Source organism: Heterodontus francisci, chromosome 5 (genome assembly GCF_036365525.1).
Source record: "Heterodontus francisci isolate sHetFra1 chromosome 5, sHetFra1.hap1, whole genome shotgun sequence".
Lineage (NCBI taxonomy): Eukaryota > Metazoa > Chordata > Chondrichthyes > Heterodontiformes > Heterodontidae > Heterodontus > Heterodontus francisci.
The window spans coordinates 41,978,399-41,996,711 of NC_090375.1; the positions used below are offsets into that span (position 1 = coordinate 41,978,399).

At 45.4% G+C, this 18,313-nt stretch overlaps 1 protein-coding gene across 2 annotated transcripts in view; it reads left to right on the top strand.

The window, feature by feature from the left end:
* col22a1 (collagen, type XXII, alpha 1) overlaps window positions 1–18,313 on the top strand; it is a 419,868-nt gene that overhangs the window by 12,592 nt on the left and 388,963 nt on the right. For both annotated transcript variants that reach the window (XM_068031367.1, XM_068031368.1), the window contains exon 2: window positions 9,758–9,882. In XM_068031367.1, the coding sequence (XP_067887468.1) occupies window positions 9,795–9,882 (88 nt within the window). In that variant the 5' untranslated portion in view covers window positions 9,758–9,794. The remainder of the gene's footprint in view (window positions 1–9,757; window positions 9,883–18,313) is intronic.

Below are 18,313 nucleotides of genomic sequence, written 5' to 3' on the forward strand. Positions count from 1 at the left end.
AACTTGTCCTCTTGTAATGGCTTGTCCTCTTGGCACTAGTATGGTTCCATCATATAGCCTCAAGCTTACTTTTGAGGGCTTAATTTTTGGATCGCCATGTTGAGTCACTTTGCACGGGTCTGTGAAAGTCATGATGTTGCAGGACACACCGGTGTCTATCTGACATTTTATGTTGACTTGGTATTCTCCTTCTGCAGTCATCATTCCAACAGTCACAAACCATTTGTCACTGATTGACCTGTCTGAACCAACCTGTTATATGTTGTATAGCGATTCGTCAGAATCTTCAGCTGATATACCTCAAGTGGCCACCTGTACCTGTTTATTGTGTTTCCCTCTAGCCAAAATGATTCAGCTTCTTGCAGTGAGAACACTGGTTTCCCCATGCTGGACATGCCTTCTTTTCCTGTGTGTGATGTCCTCCACAGTATTTGCATCCTGCCCATGGTTCATGAACTTTCTGTCCTTTTGGCCTGGAATGTCTTTCAGCATAATGCAAGATCTGGTCTGTTCTGCCATGAATATCTTCCAGCTGCTGATTTACAACCTCAGCGCTTCTGCACACGCGATCTCTTTCCTGAGAGTCAGTTTCTCCTCTCTCAGTAGACATGCACTCACTGCAGGATCTCTTATGTCTAATACAATCCTGTCTTGAATTAGATCATCTTTTAGTTGCGCAAACGCACAAGATTCTGTGAGCTGTGTTAATGCAGTCACATATTGATCAATGGACTCTTTTTCACCTTGGACCCTAATATTGAACGCATAACGTTCATAGGTTACGTTCTCTTGGGGTTCAAAGTGTGCCTTCAAGGCTTTCAAAATTGTTGCTGTCCTTTTTTTTTGTTCTTCTGAGAGATTTAGGGTGGAGTACACTTTGTAACAGTCCCTCCCCAACAGTGATAAAAGTGTAGCTACTCGCAGCTGCTCTGGTTTGTTAATTAAATCTGTTGCAATTTCATAATTTTGCCATTGCGAGTGGAAAAACAGCCAGTTCTGTTTCATATCATCTTTCATTTCTACCAGCGCAGGCAGAGGAAACTTTGCAACCATTGTCTTACCCTGTGCTTTCAGCTGTTTCTTTGTTCCTTTTCAGTGGCTTCCTGTGGCTTTTAGCAGCTTTTAGCACCTCTGACCATTCCTGTGGAATTTCAGCACTCACCTCAGTTCCACTCCTGACACCATGTTAAAAATTCAGAGGACACCAGTCTGGTGTGTACTAAGTCTTTATTGAAACTGACAGTAATGGCTGCCCCCAGTCAGAGTACCTCATGGTAGAGGTCACATGACTAAGCAAACCAGGAGACACATTAGTACAGTATTGCATTTTTATCCCAAACAGACACATGCTGACCCTTCATCACCAGGCAGCAGTCAGGCAGGGGTTGTATTACTCCCAGCAGCAGTCAGGCAGGGGCTGTATTGCTCCAGGCAGCAGGCAGGGACTGTATTACTCCCAGCAGCAGTCAGGCAGGGGTTGTATTACTCCAGGCAGCAGTCAGGCAGGGGCTGTTTTACTCCAGGCAGCAGTCAGGCAGGGGCTGTATTACTCCAGGCAGCAGTCAGGCAGGGGTTGTATTACTCCCAGCAGCAGTCAGGCAGGGGCTGTATTACTCCCAGCAGCAGTCAGGCAGGGGTTGTATTACTGCAGGCAGCAGTCAGGCAGGGGCTGTATTACTCCCAGCGGCAGTCAGGCAGGGATTCTATTACTCCCAGCAGCAGTCAGGCAGGGGCTGTATTACTTCATCAGCAGTCAGGCAGGGGCTGTATTGTTCTAGGCAGCCCTGAGTGCAGGGCTGTCAGCCCTTTAGATATGATGTCTGGAGCTTCCAAGGCATCCCCTGATGCCGTCTTTACTGCCTCCGCTGTCGCCTCTGTCCTCTCAGTGAATGTTGCATTCAGACAGCCGCTTATTGCCCCAACGGATGCCACACCCATCTCCGGTCCCAACATCATGTCCTGCAGCCTCCAAATTAAATTCAGCTCAATGATAACAAGGATGATTCCGAGACACTTATAAGTAAACAGCATTTTGAGTGAAGTGACAAATCGGTAAACATATTTCCCCATTAAGAAAGCTCACTTTCAATTTGGTTAATTGTTTTTCAAGGAGATGTTGTAAATTATCGCTGTGTATTGAGTAGTTAAACTAAAGCAAAAACAAGAAATGCTGGAATCACTCAGCAGGTTTGGCAGCATCTGTAGAAAGAGAAGCAGAGTTAACGTTTCGGGTCAGTGACCCTTCTTCGGAACTGACAAATATTAGAAAAGTCACAGATTATAAACAAGTGAGGAGGGGGTGGGGCAAGAGATAACAAAGGAGAAGGTGCAGATTGGACCAGGCCACATAGCTGAACAAAAGGTCACGGAGCAAAGGCAAACAATATGTTAATGGTGTGTTGAAAGACAAAGCATTAGTACAGATTAGGTGTGAATACGCTGAATATTGAACAGCAGCAAGTGCAAACCTGAAAAAAAACCTGAAAAAAACAGTGGGGAAGCAAACTGAACAAACGAAGATGAAATGAAATAAATGCAAAAAAAGATAGTAAAAAATGTAAAAATAAATGTAAAAAAAAGGAAGAAAAAATAACTAAAAATGAAAGTAAAATGGGGGGCTGTCATGCTCTGAAATTATTGAACTCAATGTTCAGTCCGGCAGGCTGTAGTGTGCCTAATCAGTAGATGAGATGCTGTTCCTCGAGCTTGCGTTGATGTTCACTGGAACACTGCAGCAATCCCAGGACAGAGATGTGAGCATGAGAGCAGGGGGGAGTGTTGAAATGGCAAGCAACCGGAAGCTCAGGGTCCTGCTTGCGGACTGAGCGGAGATGTTCCGCAAAGCGGTCACCCAGTCTGCGCTTGGTCTCCCCAATGTAGTGGAGACCACACTGCGAGCAGCGAATACAGTATACTACATTGAAAGAAGTACAAGTAAATCGCTGCTTCACCTGAAAGGAGTGTTTGGGGCCTGGGATAGTGAGGAGAGAGGAGGTAAATGGGCAGGTATTACACCTCCTGCGATTGCAGGGGAAGGTGCCCTGGGACGGGGACGAGGTGGTGGGGGTAATGGAGGAGTGGACCAGGGTGTCGTGGAGGGAACGATCCCTTCGGAATGCTGACAGGGGAAGGGAGGGGAAGATGCGTCTGGTAGTGGCATCACGCTGGAGGTGGCGAAAATGGCGGAGGATGATCCTTTGGATATGGAGGCTGGTGGGATGAAAAGTGAGGACAAGGGGAACCCTGTCACGGTTCTGGGAGGGAGGGGAAGGGGTGAGGGTAGAGGTGCGGGGAATGGGTCGGACACGGTTGAGGGCCCTGTCAACCACAGTGGGGGGAAATCCTCGGTTGAGGAAAAAGGAGGTCATATCAGAAGCACCGTCATGGAAGGTAGCATCATCAGAGCAGATGCGTTGGAGACGGAGAAACTGGGAGAATGGAATGGAGTCCTTACAGGAGGTAGGGTGTGAAGAAGTGTGGTCGAGGTAGCTGTGGGAGTCGGTGGGCTTATAATGGATATTGGTAGACAACCTATCCCCAGAGATGGAGACAGAGAAGTCGAGGAAGGGAAGGGAAGTGTCAGAGATGGACCATGTAAAGGTGAGAGAAGGGTGGAAATTGGAAGCAAAGTTGATAAAGTTTTCTAGTTCGGGGCGGGAGCAGGAAACGGCACCGATACAGTCATCAATGTACCAGAAAAAGAGTTGGGGGAGGGGGCCTGAGTAGGACTGGAACAAAGAATGCTCGACATATCCCACAAAAAGACAGGCATAACTAGGACCCATGCGGGTACCCATAGCGACACCTTTTACTTGAAGGAAGTGCGTGGAGTTGAAGGAGAAGTTGTTCAATGTGAGAACATGTTCAGCCAGGCGGAGGAGGGTGGTGGTGGATGGGGACTGGTTGGGCCTCTGTTCCAGGAAGAAGCGGAGAGCCCTCAAACCATCCTGGTGGGGGATGGAGGTGTAGAGCGATTGGACATCCATAGTGAAGAGGAGGGGGTTGGGACCAGGAAACTGGAAATTGTCAAAATGACGTAGGGCGTCAGAAGAGTCACGGATGTAGGTGGGAAGAGACTGGACCAGCGGAGAAAAGATAGAGTCTAGATAGGAAGAAATAAGTTCAGTGGGGCAGGAGCAGGCTGACACAATGGGTCTGCCGGGACAGTCCCGTTTGTGGATTTTGGGAAGGAGGTAGAAGCGGGCTGTCCGGGGTTGTGGGACTATGAGGTTGGAAGCTGTAGAGGGAAGATCTCCAGAGGAGATGAGGTCAGTGACAGTCCTTTGGACGGTGACTTGATGTTCGGTGGTGGTGTCATGGTCCAGAGGGAGGTAGGAAGATGTGTCTGTGAGTTGGCGTTGAGCTTCTTCAAGGTAGAGGTCGGTACGCCATACAACAACAGCACCACCCTTGTCTGCAGGTTTGATGACCATGTCGGGCTTAGACCTGAGAGAACGGAGTGCCTCAAGTTCAGAGGGGGACAGGTTAGAGTGAGTGAGGGGGGCAGAGAAATTGAGACGACCAATGTCTCGCCGACAGTTTTCAATGAAGAGATCAAGAGCGGGTAAGAGGCCAGGGGGAGGGGTCCAGGTAGAGGGAGAATGCTGGAGGCGGGTGAATGGGTCTGCTGGTCGGGGGGAGGACTCCTGGTCGAAGAAGTGAGCCCGGAGGCGGAGGCGACGGAAGAAGAGCTCAACGTCATGCCGAGCGCGAAATTCATTGAGGTGGGGGCGTAAGGGGATAAAACTGAGACCTTTGCTGAGTACAGAACGCTCAGCATCAGAGAGGGGGAGGTCAGAGGGTATAGTGAATACACGGCAAGGGGTCAGATCAGAAGGGGTGGGGTCAGAGGGAAGTGAAGCGGAAGGAGGATCTGGAGGGGCATTAGTCCCCATCAGCTGCTGGAGCTTGCGTTCCTTAACACCTGAAAGGAAGAAAAAAAGTTTTTTGTTAATGCGTCGGATGAGACGTAAGATGAGATGAAACTGCGGAGTAGAACAGCTTTGAGATAAGGTGAGACGGTGCTGCTGGAGAGAGAGGTCCAGTGTGTGCATGTGGCGGCGCATCGCACTGAGTGTGGGTCTCAGGATGCGGCGAGAGTAGCAGTCCGAGGAACGTTGTATTTCTCGGAGATACCTGTGATCCTGGGTGGTTTCAAAGCATGATGGGTGAAACTGCAGTTGGAATAGGGCTGCCCTCATGTCTGACCCAACCCACCATTAAATGACAGTTTCTTCTGTGGCTAATTTTGTCACCATCAAAGAACTGGAGTTGTAGAAAATCTGATCATCATTGTAAAATGTCAATTTTTTTATGTCTAACAGGATATTTATTTAAAGTCCAGTTGCAAATGGGACAGGATCTTATTGGGATAGGGCATGATGGCCCCAGGCAGGATGGCAGGGAGGGTAGCGGAGGGAATAAGCAATGTTGCCTGAGAATGACAAGAGATTGACTTTAAATTGTGTTGACTGGAAAATGAATAAATATTTCGAGGCTTTAAGTGATAACTGTTGGCATGCAAGAAGTAGTTGTGCAGAATTATCCCTCAGGACACTAAGTGGTAGAACCTGTAACAGGGTAGATTATAAGTTGTCATTAAAGGAATAAGCTTAATAGACTAAATAGCTTCTCTCACTGCAGGCTTTCTTTCATTATTATGCATCTACCCATGTAATTATTCCCTTATGAAGTAGGCCTACAAGTTGTCAGCCTGTGAGACCATGACCAGGATATTACCAGCATGCCATAGGTCGTGATGTTGGGATCAAATATGCCTCCCAAGCCCACGCAGATGGACGGTGGGACCATGGCGACAATTTTACCGCTAGCAGCCAATTAGAGGCTGTATCCAATTGAGGATGGCAGCCTGCCTCCACGAGTTGCCGGCCATTCAGAGGGCCAGTAGCTCTGCAGCCTCAGTAGCACCACCGATAGAGGTGGCTGCTGCTGAGGCTGCAAGGAGAAGGAGAGGGCGCCTCCATGTTGAGGCACCCCCAAAGGGCCGGTAAGAGAGTTATAGATGTGCTGGACCATGCAGGCAGGTCCCGGTGATCAGAGGGGTGAACCCTCCAGGGGCAACATTGGAGCCACAGGGGCAGCAATCTTCACTGGGGTGCCCCCTCCTTGGGCCATGGAGCCTCCTGAAAGGAAGGCCCCACCCCCGGGAAGCTGCTGGGAGGCCTCACCATGCAGCCATTCCAACACTCATAAAATCCCAGCAGCTAGGTAAAATGCCTGTTAATAGGCCAATTAATTGGATTAATTGGCAGCCCACCTCGAGTTGGTAGGTGGCCAAGCTGCTAGCGTTCCCACCCTCGGTAATATTCCCTCTAGCGGTAACACATCAGGCTTCCCTCCCGACGCCTCCTGACATTTTACCACCCCTCCCGTCTCCAGAGGGCTGGTAAAATCCCATCCCATCAGTCCAATCCTACAAACTGATGACATTCTAACATTTTGGACTGCATTTGCCTTTGATATACCACCCAGTTTCAAGTGGTTTTGGGCAAAATGGGCAATGAGAGCAACAGCCTCAACTACACTGGTAAAAACTTGCACCAGACCTATCCTGGAGAACAGCACCATTCCTAACACAGTCAACTGGGGTCAAGTGGGCAGAATTAACCCATGCTCCATTTTTTGCCCTACACCTCAAGCCTGTGTCCTCAGTACCTTGCTCTATGGCAGTGAGGCCTGGATAACATACATCAGCCAAAAGCGATGTCTCAACTCATTCCATCTTCGCTGCCTCCGGAGAATCCTTGGCATCAGGTGACAGGACCGTATCTCCAACGCAGAAGCCCTTGAGGCAACCAACACCCCCAGCACCATCCTACTGAGCCAGCGTCACTGTACAATGACCGTCCATGTCTCCGCTTTAAAAACGTCTGCAAACGTGACATGAAGTCCTATGACATTGACCACAAGTCGTGGGAGTCAGTTGCCAGTGATCGCCAGAGCTGGCGGGCAGCCATAAAGGCGGGGCTGAAGAGAGGCGAGTCGAAGAGACTTAGCAGTTGGCAGGAAAAAAGACAGAAGGGCAAGGAGACAGCCAACTGTGTAACAGCCCTGACAACCAATTTTATCTGCAGCACCTGTGGAAGAGTCTTTCACTCCAAAATTGGCCTTTATAGCCACTCCAGGCGCTGCTCCACAAACCACTGACCACCTCTAGGCGCTTACCCATTGTCTCTCGAGACAAGGAGGCCAAAGAAAAAGAAGAAGAAAGAAGAAGTCCTCACCCAAATTATCACCATAAGCATAGGCTGAGCTGCAAAGCAGTATCCCTGAGATGGATACCAGATTCAGGAGACTATTTTGTTTGCTACAGCTGAAGGTTGTTTATACTTTGCCTAAGTATTGACTGTGGCTGCTTGGTGCTCTGGAGAGATTGTCAGGACTTTAACTGGCCTGTTTAATTAGCTCTACAGAAAGTGCAGTTGTGGACTGAAGATGTAAATTTTCCAAAGGGAATAACTCTATTCCCATGTTTTGTCAGAGATGAAAGAAAGAAAGACATGCCTGTCATGACCACTGGATGTCTCAAAGTGCTTAACAGCCAATTAAAGTACCTTAGAAGTGTTGTCACTGTTGTAATATAGGAATAGCATTAGTCAATTTGCACAGGGCAAGCTCCCACAAACAGCAATGTGATAATGACCAGATAATCTATGTTTGTGATGTTGGTGATGTTGATAATAAATATTGTCCAGGACATCAGGGATAAACCCCCTGTTCTTTTTCGAAATAGCACCATGGGATCTTATACTTCCACCTAAGAGGGTAGGCGGGGCCTCGGTTTAATGTCTCCTCTGAAAGACTGCACCTCCAACAGTGCAGCACTCCCTCAGTACTGCACTGGAGTGTCACCCTTGAGTTTTGTGCTCATGCCCCAGAGTGGTACATGAACCCAGACCTTCTGACTCAGAGGCAAAAGTGCTGTCAACTGAGTCACAGATGACACACAAGGCAATGCGGGATGAAGATGCACATTCACTACACAGATACCCACTCACCAGGTTTACAGACTAAAAATGGTCTTACTGAGACTTCTTTTTGACTCAAAAGACGACACTTCTGCCACCCCCCCCACCCCTCATGAAAAGTGGAAAGATCTTCAGCGCCTTTCCAACAGGTTAAATTTCCTTCCAGGCAGCATCTGATGATCATTGGCACATTAAATAGGCAGCAATTCACCCTTGTATAAAGCAATTTACTGATGCTCCATTCAGGCAGGCCATAAAATTCATTTCTTGATAAAACAAGAGAAGCAAAGCGTGTGAGCTGTCCAATTCTACAGACTGAAAACATTCCTATAGGCACACGATGCAATTGACAGAAAGTCTCATATAAGAATTTATTCAATTCCAGGAACATTTTTCATCCATTAACATAATGCCAATAATCCTATTCAGCATGTGAATGCTCACCACCCAGGAAATGTTCATGATGTTTTCATATTAAAATCTAGCATACCAGCCTTTATGTCATGATCATATATTCAGAAGGCTGATTGGTGAACAGGACAACCATTTGCAGTCATAACTCATGATTCTTGTAAGGATTCCACTGATTAAGGGGGCAACAGATCTCATGAGACCAATGTCAGTACAAAAAGTGCCATACAGCAGACTGCAGACTTGTTTTATTGGCTGAATAAATCTGGTGGAGCCCTGGATGCAGTCCAGTGAGAGTAACTAGAATCATTATATATATATCAATCATGTAACATTGCAACAAAGAGAGGCTTGGGGTGGTGGTGGGGGTGGGGGGGGGGGTGGTGGTGGGGATGGAGAGTGCTGCAGGTGGGTGTTAGTCTCCATACCACAGTTTGAAAAGGCTGTACAGGAAACAGGAAACGTGCCAGAGGACAGCCAGCAATCAGAGAAAGGAGGACACAGCTGATCGTCCAGTCCTTTTAATGAATAAACAGTGACACACCAGGGAAAGTCACTTAACAGTGCAAATCGACTGTCCCCCAACAAAATCCTCACAATGTTCCTCACTGTCAAATAATTCTGTTGATTTCCATCATAAGAGAGAAATCTATATTTCTTTCAGCATCACACAACTAACAAAGATGAATTCAGAACTCTTTGTAGTCAAGCCACGTTTACTTTGCAGAATGACATTCATCCAAAGAGGCGAAGCAATCCTTTCACCCTATCTAGAGCTACTGCTTACAACACCACGTCTAGTCTTTGTGCTAGCCACCTTATGGTTTTGAGTTCTTTATCTGCTACTATTATGAGGTAATTCCTGAATGAGATGTAGTTGGTGGCTGGGATGATTTTCCTGGAGCTTGAAGGGACTGTGAAGCAGCAATCTCAGATGAATCAGCTTTTGGCTGCCTTTCTGTTGAGTGTAAAGGTTTGCCAGGCATATGTCTGAAGCTCTCATGTGTAGCATTTGAGGAGACCTTAAGGAAACAGGTTCATTACCACTTTCTGGAGAGTCATGTAAGATTGATGTCCCCAATCACACAGGTTAGTTTCAGTTGAGGAGCCCACATTGCTCTTCCGTTCGCCCAACAAGAGAGAAAGCAGACTGGAAGGAACTTAATTTTTAAAAATCTAGTTTTATAGCATTCTAACAGCCTATGCACCAAAATATGCAATTATGGTTCAGAGGAGATTCGAAACATTCAGGATTAGAAAAGATCATTGCAGTTCACCTGACTGGACAACTATTTGCTGAATAGAATGTTGAGAGCAATCTATGAGTTATCGATTAATCTCTTTCTATTTTACCACAGGGTTTAATGTCCTAATATCTCTTCCCAGCAAAAAGGGATGGTCTTTCGAGCGATGTCTCAAGTTTCATATGTCATCATAATTCTCTCGTTATGGGCTGGAGTGGAAACATACGCACAGAGAGCAGGTATGATGCCTGTTTCATTATTGAAAATACAACTGATATGATGAAAATCCATTTGTCCTCAGAGTTGTAGAAATCACAACACAAAAAATAAATCTCCATTTTGCTCAAAATCTAGTGTGATTTAGAGTTTGGCTCCTTTGTTCAGTTCAACATTGTTATATTCTGCCTTTTCAAATATCTGTCTAATTCCATTTGAAATTAACCTATGTCTCGGCAAGCACTTGTGGCAAAAAACTTAGTGTGAAAAGTCTTCCAACTTTTCTGTTAGCTCTGCCTATGTTAACTGTGAATCCATGTCCACTTGTTTCTATTCCATCCTCCTCTCTCACTGATTTTTCTGCCCAGCATTTCACCAACCGTCTTACTGTTCCACTTGCTCCACCTACTATTAGGCCAGCAAACACAATGGACCTTTGAGAGTTAGACTCTGATTGCAGTCATCATTTGCTATATCAGAGTCTGATCAGCCCAATCTGTAGTTGTGGGTGTGCAGATATCAGTGGTTAAGGACAGAGCAGTTTTCAGGCAGCTAGCTACACCTTTCACTACTGGAAGATATTTCAATGAATGCCCTATTTAGCTGTAGTTTAAGACCCACAGCTGCATATGATTTATCACTCCCAATCGACAAATTGCCAGTTTCAGGCAATACTTCAGCTTGTAGGTCGCACAAAATGAAAAAAATTACACATCAGCCTTGGTTTAATGGTAGTGCTCTTGTCTCTGAGTCAGAATGTCATGGGTTCAATATTCCACTCCAGAGCACACAATCAAGGCTGACACTTCAGTTCAGTGCTGAGGGAGTGCTGCACTGTCAAAGATGCCATCTTTTGGATGAGATGTTAAACTGAGGCCCTGTCTGTCCTCAGGTGGATATAAACAATCCCACAGCACTATTTGAAGAAGAGCAGGGAAACTCTCCCAGTGCCTTAATCAATATTTATCCTCAATCGACAGCACTAAAACATATTTAAGAAGGAAATTAGGAGGGTGAAAAGGAGCCATGAGATTTCCCTGGCAGATAAGATAAAGGAGAATCCTAAAAGATTCTATAAGTATATTAAGAGTAAAAGGGTAGCTAGGGAGAGAGTAGGCCCCCTTAAGGATCAGTGTGGTAATCTATGTGTGGAACCATGGGAAATGGGCGAGGTCTTAAATGAATACGTCTCATCTGTATTTACCATGGAGAAGGTCATGGAAGCTAATGAGTTCAAGGGAAGGAACAACGATAACCTGGAGCATATCAACATTACAAAGGGGGAGATGTTGAAGGTTTTGAAGCTCATTAAGGTGGATAAATCCCCAGGGCCTGACCAGGTGTATCCTAGGATGCTATGGGAAGCAAGGAAGGAGATTGCTGGGGCCCTGGCAGAGATTTTTGTATCATCGTTAGCCACAGGTGAGGTACCGTATGACTGGAAGATAGCTAATGTTGTGCCTTTATTTAAGAAGGGCAGCAGGGATAAGCCAGGGAACTACAGGCCGGAGAGCCTTACATCCATGGTGGGAAAGTTATTGGAAGGGATTCTGAGAGACAGGATTTATATGCATTTGGAAAGGCATGGCTTTGTGCATGGAAAATCATGTCTCACAAATTTGATTGAGTTTTTTGAGGAGGTGACCAAGAGGATTGACGAGGGCAGGGTGGTGGACATTGTCTTCATGGACTTTAGCAAGGCCTTTGGCAAGGTCCCGCATGGTAGGCTGGTCTGGAAGGTTTGAACACATGGGATCCAGGGTGAGCTAGCAAATTGGATACAAAATTGGCTTGGTGATAGGAGGCAGAAGGTGGTAGTGGAGGGTTGTTTTTCAGATTGGAGGCCGGTGACCAATGTTGTGCCACAGGGATTGGTGCTGGGCGCTCTGTTGTTTGTCATATATATTAATGACTTGGATGTGAATGTAAGGGGCATGATTAGTAAGTTTGCAGATGACACCAAAATTGGTGGTACAGTGGACAGTGAAGAAGGTTGTCTAATGTTACAACAGGATATTGATCAACTGGGAAAGTGGGCAAGGGATTGGCAAATGGAATTTAACGCAGACAATTGCGAAGTAATGCATTGTGGGAAGTTAAACCAGGGCAGGACATATACAGTGAATGGCAGGGCCCTGGGGAGTGTTCTTGAGCAGAGAGACCTTGGGGTGCGAGTACATAGTCCCCTGAAAGTGGCAACACAGGTAGACAGGGTGGTGAAGAAGGCTTATGGCATGTTTGCCTTCATCGGCCGAGGCATTGAGTAGAAGAGTTGGGATGTCATGTTACAGTTGTACATAACGTTGGTTAGGCCACATTTGGAGTACTGTGTGCAGTTCTGGTTGCCGCACTACAGGAAAGATGGGATTAAGCTAGAGAGGGTGCAGAAAAGATTCACAAGGATGTTGCCTGGTTTGGAGGGCTAGAGTTATAAAGAGAGACTGGATAGGCTGGGTCTGTTTTCCCTGGAGCAAAGGAGGCTGAGAGGGGACATGATAGAGGTATATAAAATTATGAGAGGCATAGATAGGGTAGATAGCCAGAGTCTGTTTCCCATGGTAGGGGTGACTAAAACTAGAGTGCATAGATTTAAGGTGAGAGGGAGGAGGTTTAAAGGGGATCAAAGGAGTAAATTTTTCACACAAAGAATAGTGGGTATCTGGAATGAGCTGCCAGAGGAGGTGGTGGAGGCAGAAACAGTAGCAACATTTAAGAGGCATCTGGACAGGTACTTGAATGAGCAAGGCACAGAGGGATATGGAATTAATGCAGGCAGGTGGGATTAGTATAGATAGGCATTATGGTTGGCATAGACGCGGTGGACCGAAGGACCTGTTTCTATGACTCTATGACTACTTGGTCATTCGTTAATTTATGTGCAGGGGACTTGCTGTTCACAAATTAGTCACTGCTTTTCCTGCATTACAACAGTTACTAAACTTCCAAATTACTTCATTGGCTGTAAAACACTTTGGGAAGTCCTTAGATTCTGAAGGGCACTGTATATAACTGGAAGTTCTTTATTTCTTAAATTAGGCTAGACTCAAAAATGTGGTTGACCCACAGTGCTTGTGGTGTTAGTCCACCCACCAGTTCCAACACCGGACATCAAAAACAATGGCTTACAAAATGTAAAGTGGTACATTTGGGAAGTTAAAAACAGGAAAGAGAATGCATTATAAATAGTTTGAATATTAATGAAGTCAAGGAACAGACAGACCTCTGCGTGCATATGCAGAGGTCATTGAAGATAGCTACTCAAGCAGATAAAGCCATAAAAAAAGGAAAAATGGTACTATTGATTTTATCCCTAGAGGCATGCAATATAAAAGCAAGGAGATAATGTTCAACTTGGTACAGATCATAGTTCAGCCGCTATTGGAGACTGGTATGTAGTTTTGATATAGGAAGGTGATAAAACAAATGGAAAGGGTGCAGTGTTGAGTCAGTAAGATGTTAGCGGGCATAAACGATGATAAGTTATAGCTTTTTTCACCAGAGTGGAGAAGAAGGATAACTTTACATGAAAGGTAATTAGTGATACATTGTGGGGACTCTTATCAGCTGTATGGAGACTGCTTTGGAGGCGCAACAGGGAATTTTCGAAAGGTGTACATCAAGTCATCTATCCGATGCAATCCCGCCTCCAAGCAATTTTGCCAGAGGCAAGGTCATACCAACACTGGCGACTGCCTTTGTTACCTCTAGGCCCAACCATTCTAATATCCTCCTCACCAGCTTCACATCTTCTACCAGCCATAAATGTGAGCACAACCAAAACTCTGCTGCCCATATCCTAACTCGCTCCAATTATCATTCACTCATTGACCTTGTGCTCGCTGAACTACATTGGTTCCTGGTGCATCATAATTTTCCAGCCTTCCTTAGACTCAGGGGTGGTGCCAGAATACTGGAGAATTGCAAACGTTACACCCTTGTTCAAAAAAGAATGTAATGATAAGCCTAGCAACTACAGGTTAATCAGTTTAAAGTCATAGAGTCATACAGCACAAAAACAGGCCCTTCGGCCCATCGTGCCTGTGCCAGCCATCAAGCACCTAATTATTCTAGTCCCATTTTCCAGCACTTGGCCCGTAGCCTTGAATGCTATGGCGTTTCAAGTGCTCATCTAAATACTTTTTAAATGTTGTGAGAATTCCTGCCTCTCTCTACCACCACTTCAGGCAGTGTATTCCAGATTCCAACAGATTCTACAGGGATCCTGCCTCTACCACCACTTCAGGCAATGTATTCCAGATTCCAACAGCTCCTACAGATTGGAGGGTAGCTAATGTAACCCCACTATTTAAAAAGGGAGGTAGAGAGAAAGCAGGGAATTATAGACCAGTCAGCCTGATGTCGGTAGTGGGGAAAATTCGAGAGTCCATTATCAAAGATTTTATAGCAGAGCACTTAGAAAACAGTGGAAGAATCGGGCAGAGTCAGCATGGATTTACGAAAGGGAAATTATGCTTCATAAATCTACCAGAATTCTTCGAGGATGTAACTAGTAGAGTTGATGAGGGGGAGCCAGTGGGTGTGGTTTATTTGGACTTCCAGAAGGCTTTCGACAAAGTCCCACATAAGAGATTAGCATGTAAAATTAAAGCGCATGGGATTGGGGGTAGAGTATTGCGCTGGATAGAAAATTGGTTGGCGGACAGGAAGCAAAGAGTAGGGATAAATGGGTCTTTTTCTGAATGGCAGGCAGTGACTAGTGGGGTAGTGCAGGGATCGGTGCTAGGACCCCAAATATTCACAATATACATTAATGATTTAGATGAGGGAACTAAATGTAATACCTCCAGATTTGCAAATGACACAAAACTGGGTGGGAGAGTGAGTTGTGAGGAGGATGCAGAGAGGCTTCAGGGTGATTTGAACAAGTTGAGTGAGTGGGCTAATGCATGGCAGATGCAATATAATGTGGATAAACATGAGGTTATCCATTTTGCTAGCAAAAACAGGAAGGCAGATTATTATCTGAACGGCTATAAACTAAGAGAGGGGAATATGCAGCGAGAACAAGACCTGGGTGTTCTCGTACACCAGTCGCTGAAGGTAAGCATGCAGGTGCAATAGGCGGTAAAAAAGGCAAATGGTATGGTGGACTTCATAGCGAGAGGATTAAAGTACAGAAGCAGGGATGTCTTTGTTGCAATTATACAGAGCCTTGATGAGGCAACACCTGGAATATTGTGTGCAGTTTTGGTCTCCTTCTCTGAGGAAGGGTAATCTTGCTATCGAGGGAGTGCAGCGAAGGTTTACCAGACTGAGTCCTGGGATGGCGGGACTGACGTATGAGGAGAGATTGAGTCGGTTAGGATTATATTCGCTGGAGTTCAGAAGAGTGAGGGGGGATCTCATTGAAACCTATAAAATTCTAACAGGACTTGACAGGGTCGATGCAGGAAGGATGTTCCCAATGGTGGGGGAGTCCTGAACCAGGGATCACAGTCTAAGGATACGGGGTAAACCTTTCAGGACTGAGATGAGGAGAAATTTCTTCACCCAGAGAGTGGTGAGCTTGTGGAAGTCGCTACCACATAAAGCAGTTGAGGCCAAAACAATGAATGTTTTCAAGAAGGAGTTAGATATAGCTCTTGGGTCTAAAGGGATCAAAGGGTATGGGGCGAAAGCGGGAACAGGTTACTAAGTTGGATGACCAGCCGTGATTATAATGAGTGGTGGAGCAGGCTCGAAGGGCCAAATGGCCTACTCCTGCTCCTATTTTCTATGTTTCTATGTTTCAACCACCCTCTGGGTGAAAACATTTTTCCTCAAATCCCCTCTAAACCTCCTGCCCCTTAACTTAAATCTATGCCCCCTGGTTATTGACCCCTCTACGAAGGGAAAAAGTCTCTTCCTATCTATCCTATCAATGCCCCTCATAATTTTGTATAACTCAATCATGTCCCCCCTCATGCTTCTCTGTTCTAAGGAAAACAACCCTAGCCTTTTCAGTCTCTCTTCATAGCTGAAATGCTCCAGCCCAGGCAACATCCTGGTGAATCTCCTCTGCACTCTCGCCAGTGTAATCACATCCTTGCTTTCGTGTGGTGACCAGAACTGTGCACAGTACTCCAGCTGTGGCCTAACTAGCATTTTATACAGCTCCATCATAACCTGCCTGCTCTTATATTCTATGCCTCGACTAATAAAGGCAAGTATCCTGCGCTGTTGCCTTCAGTGATCTATGGACAAGTACACCACGATCCCTCTGACCTTCTGTACTTCCTAGGGTCCTATCATCCATTGTATATTCCCTTGCCTTGTTAGTCCTCCCAAATCGCATCACCTCACACTTCTCAGGATTAAATTCCATTTGCCACTGCTCTGCCCATCTTACCAGCCCCTCTATATCATCCTGTAATCTAAGGCTATCCTCACTAATCTAAGGATTTCCTCCTCACTATTTACGACACCACCAATTTTCGTGTCATCTGCGAACTTACTTATCATACCTCCTATATTCATGTCGAAATCTTTAATGTATACTACAAACAGCAAGGGTCCCAGCACCGATCCCTGTGGTACACCACTGGTCACAGGCTTCCACTTGCAAAAACAACACTTGACCATTACAATCTGTTTCCTGCCACCAAGCCAATTTTGGACCCAATTTGCCAAATTGCCTTGGATCCCATGTGCTCTTACCTTCTTCACCGATCTCCCATGCAGGACCTTATCACGAGCTTTACTGAAGTCCATGTAGACTACATCAACTGCTTTACCCTCAACTACATATCTAGTCACCTCCTCAAAAAATTCAATCAAGTTAGTTAGACACGATTTCCCCCTGACAAAACTGTGCTGACTATCCCTGATTATTCCCTGCCTCTCCAAGTGGAGATTAATCTTGTCCCTCAGAATTTTTCCAATAGTTTCCCAACCACTGATGTTAGACTCACCGGCCTGTAATTACCTGGTCTATCCTTGCTACCCTTCTTGAATAATGATACCAAAGTTTAACTTAAATCGTAGGGAAACATCTAGAAACAATAATTTGGGACAAAATTAATAGTCACATGGACAAATGCAGGTTCATTAAGCAATGTCAGCAGTCAGCATGGATTTCTTCAGTGAAAATGGTGTTTCACAAACTTGCTGTTTTTTCTTTGATGGGGTAACTGAGAGGATTGATGAGGGCAATGCTGTTGATGTGGTGTACAATGACTTCCAAAAGGCATTTGATATTGTGCCACACAACAGACCTGTGAGCAAGTTATAGCTCATGGAATAAAAGGGACATTAGCAACATGGATACGAAATTGGCTGAGTGACAGGAAACAGAGTAGTGTTTAATGGATGTTTTTTAGGCTGGTGGAAGTTTTGTAGTGGAATTCCACAGGGGTCAGTGGACCCTTGTTCTTCCTGATATTTATTAATGACTAGACCTTGGTGTACAGGGTACAATTTCAAAGTTTGCAGATGATATGAAATTTGGCAGCATTGTGAACTGTGAGGAGAATAGTGTAGAACTTCAAAAGGATATAGACAAGCTGGTGGAATGGGACAAATGACAGATGAAGTTTAGCGTGGAGAAATATGAAGTGATTCATTTTGGTAGGAAGAACATGGATAGACAATATAGAATAAAGGGTACAATTGTAAAGGGGGTGCAGGAGCTGAGGGACCTAGGTGTATATGTGCAGAATTCATTGAAGGTGGTAAGACAGATTGAGAGAGTGGTTAGTAATGCATACAGTATCCTAGGCTTTATTAATAGGGGCATAGAGTATAAGAGCAAGGAGGTTATGTTGAACTTGTATAAGACACTAGCTTGACCTCAGTTGGAGTAATGCATCCAGTTCTGGGTGCCACATTTAAGGAAAGATGTGAAGGCATTGGAGGCAATACAGAAATGATTCACAAGAATGCTCCAGGGATTATGAACTTCTGTTATGAATATAGATTGGAGAAGTTTGAATTGTTTTCCTTGGAGAGGAGAAGTCTGAGAGGAGATTTGATAAACGTATTCAAAATCATGAGTAGTCTTGAAGGACTAGATAGGGCGTAACTGTCCCCACTCATGAATGGATCAAGAATGAGAGGGCACAGATTTAAGGTAATTGGCAAAAGGAGCAATGGTGACATGGGGAAAAACTTTTTCACGCAGTGAGTGGTTAGGATGTGGAATGCACTGCAGAGAGTGCAGTGGAGGCAGGTTCAACTGAGGCATTCAAAAGTGAATTAGATAGTTACCTGAAAAGGAAGAATGTACAGCGTTATGGGGAGAAGGCGGAGGAATGGCACTAAGTGAATTGCTCACTCGGAGAGCTGATGCAGACACATTGGAGTGAATGGCCTCCTTCTGTGCTGTAACAATTCTGTGATTCAGTGATCAATGTTGAGATTTTAAAATTTTCATTCACGTGTTCAAATCCTCCAAGCCCTCGGACCTCATTATCTCCAACTCTGTCCTTGTGTGCATCTCCTATTTCCTTCACCTCA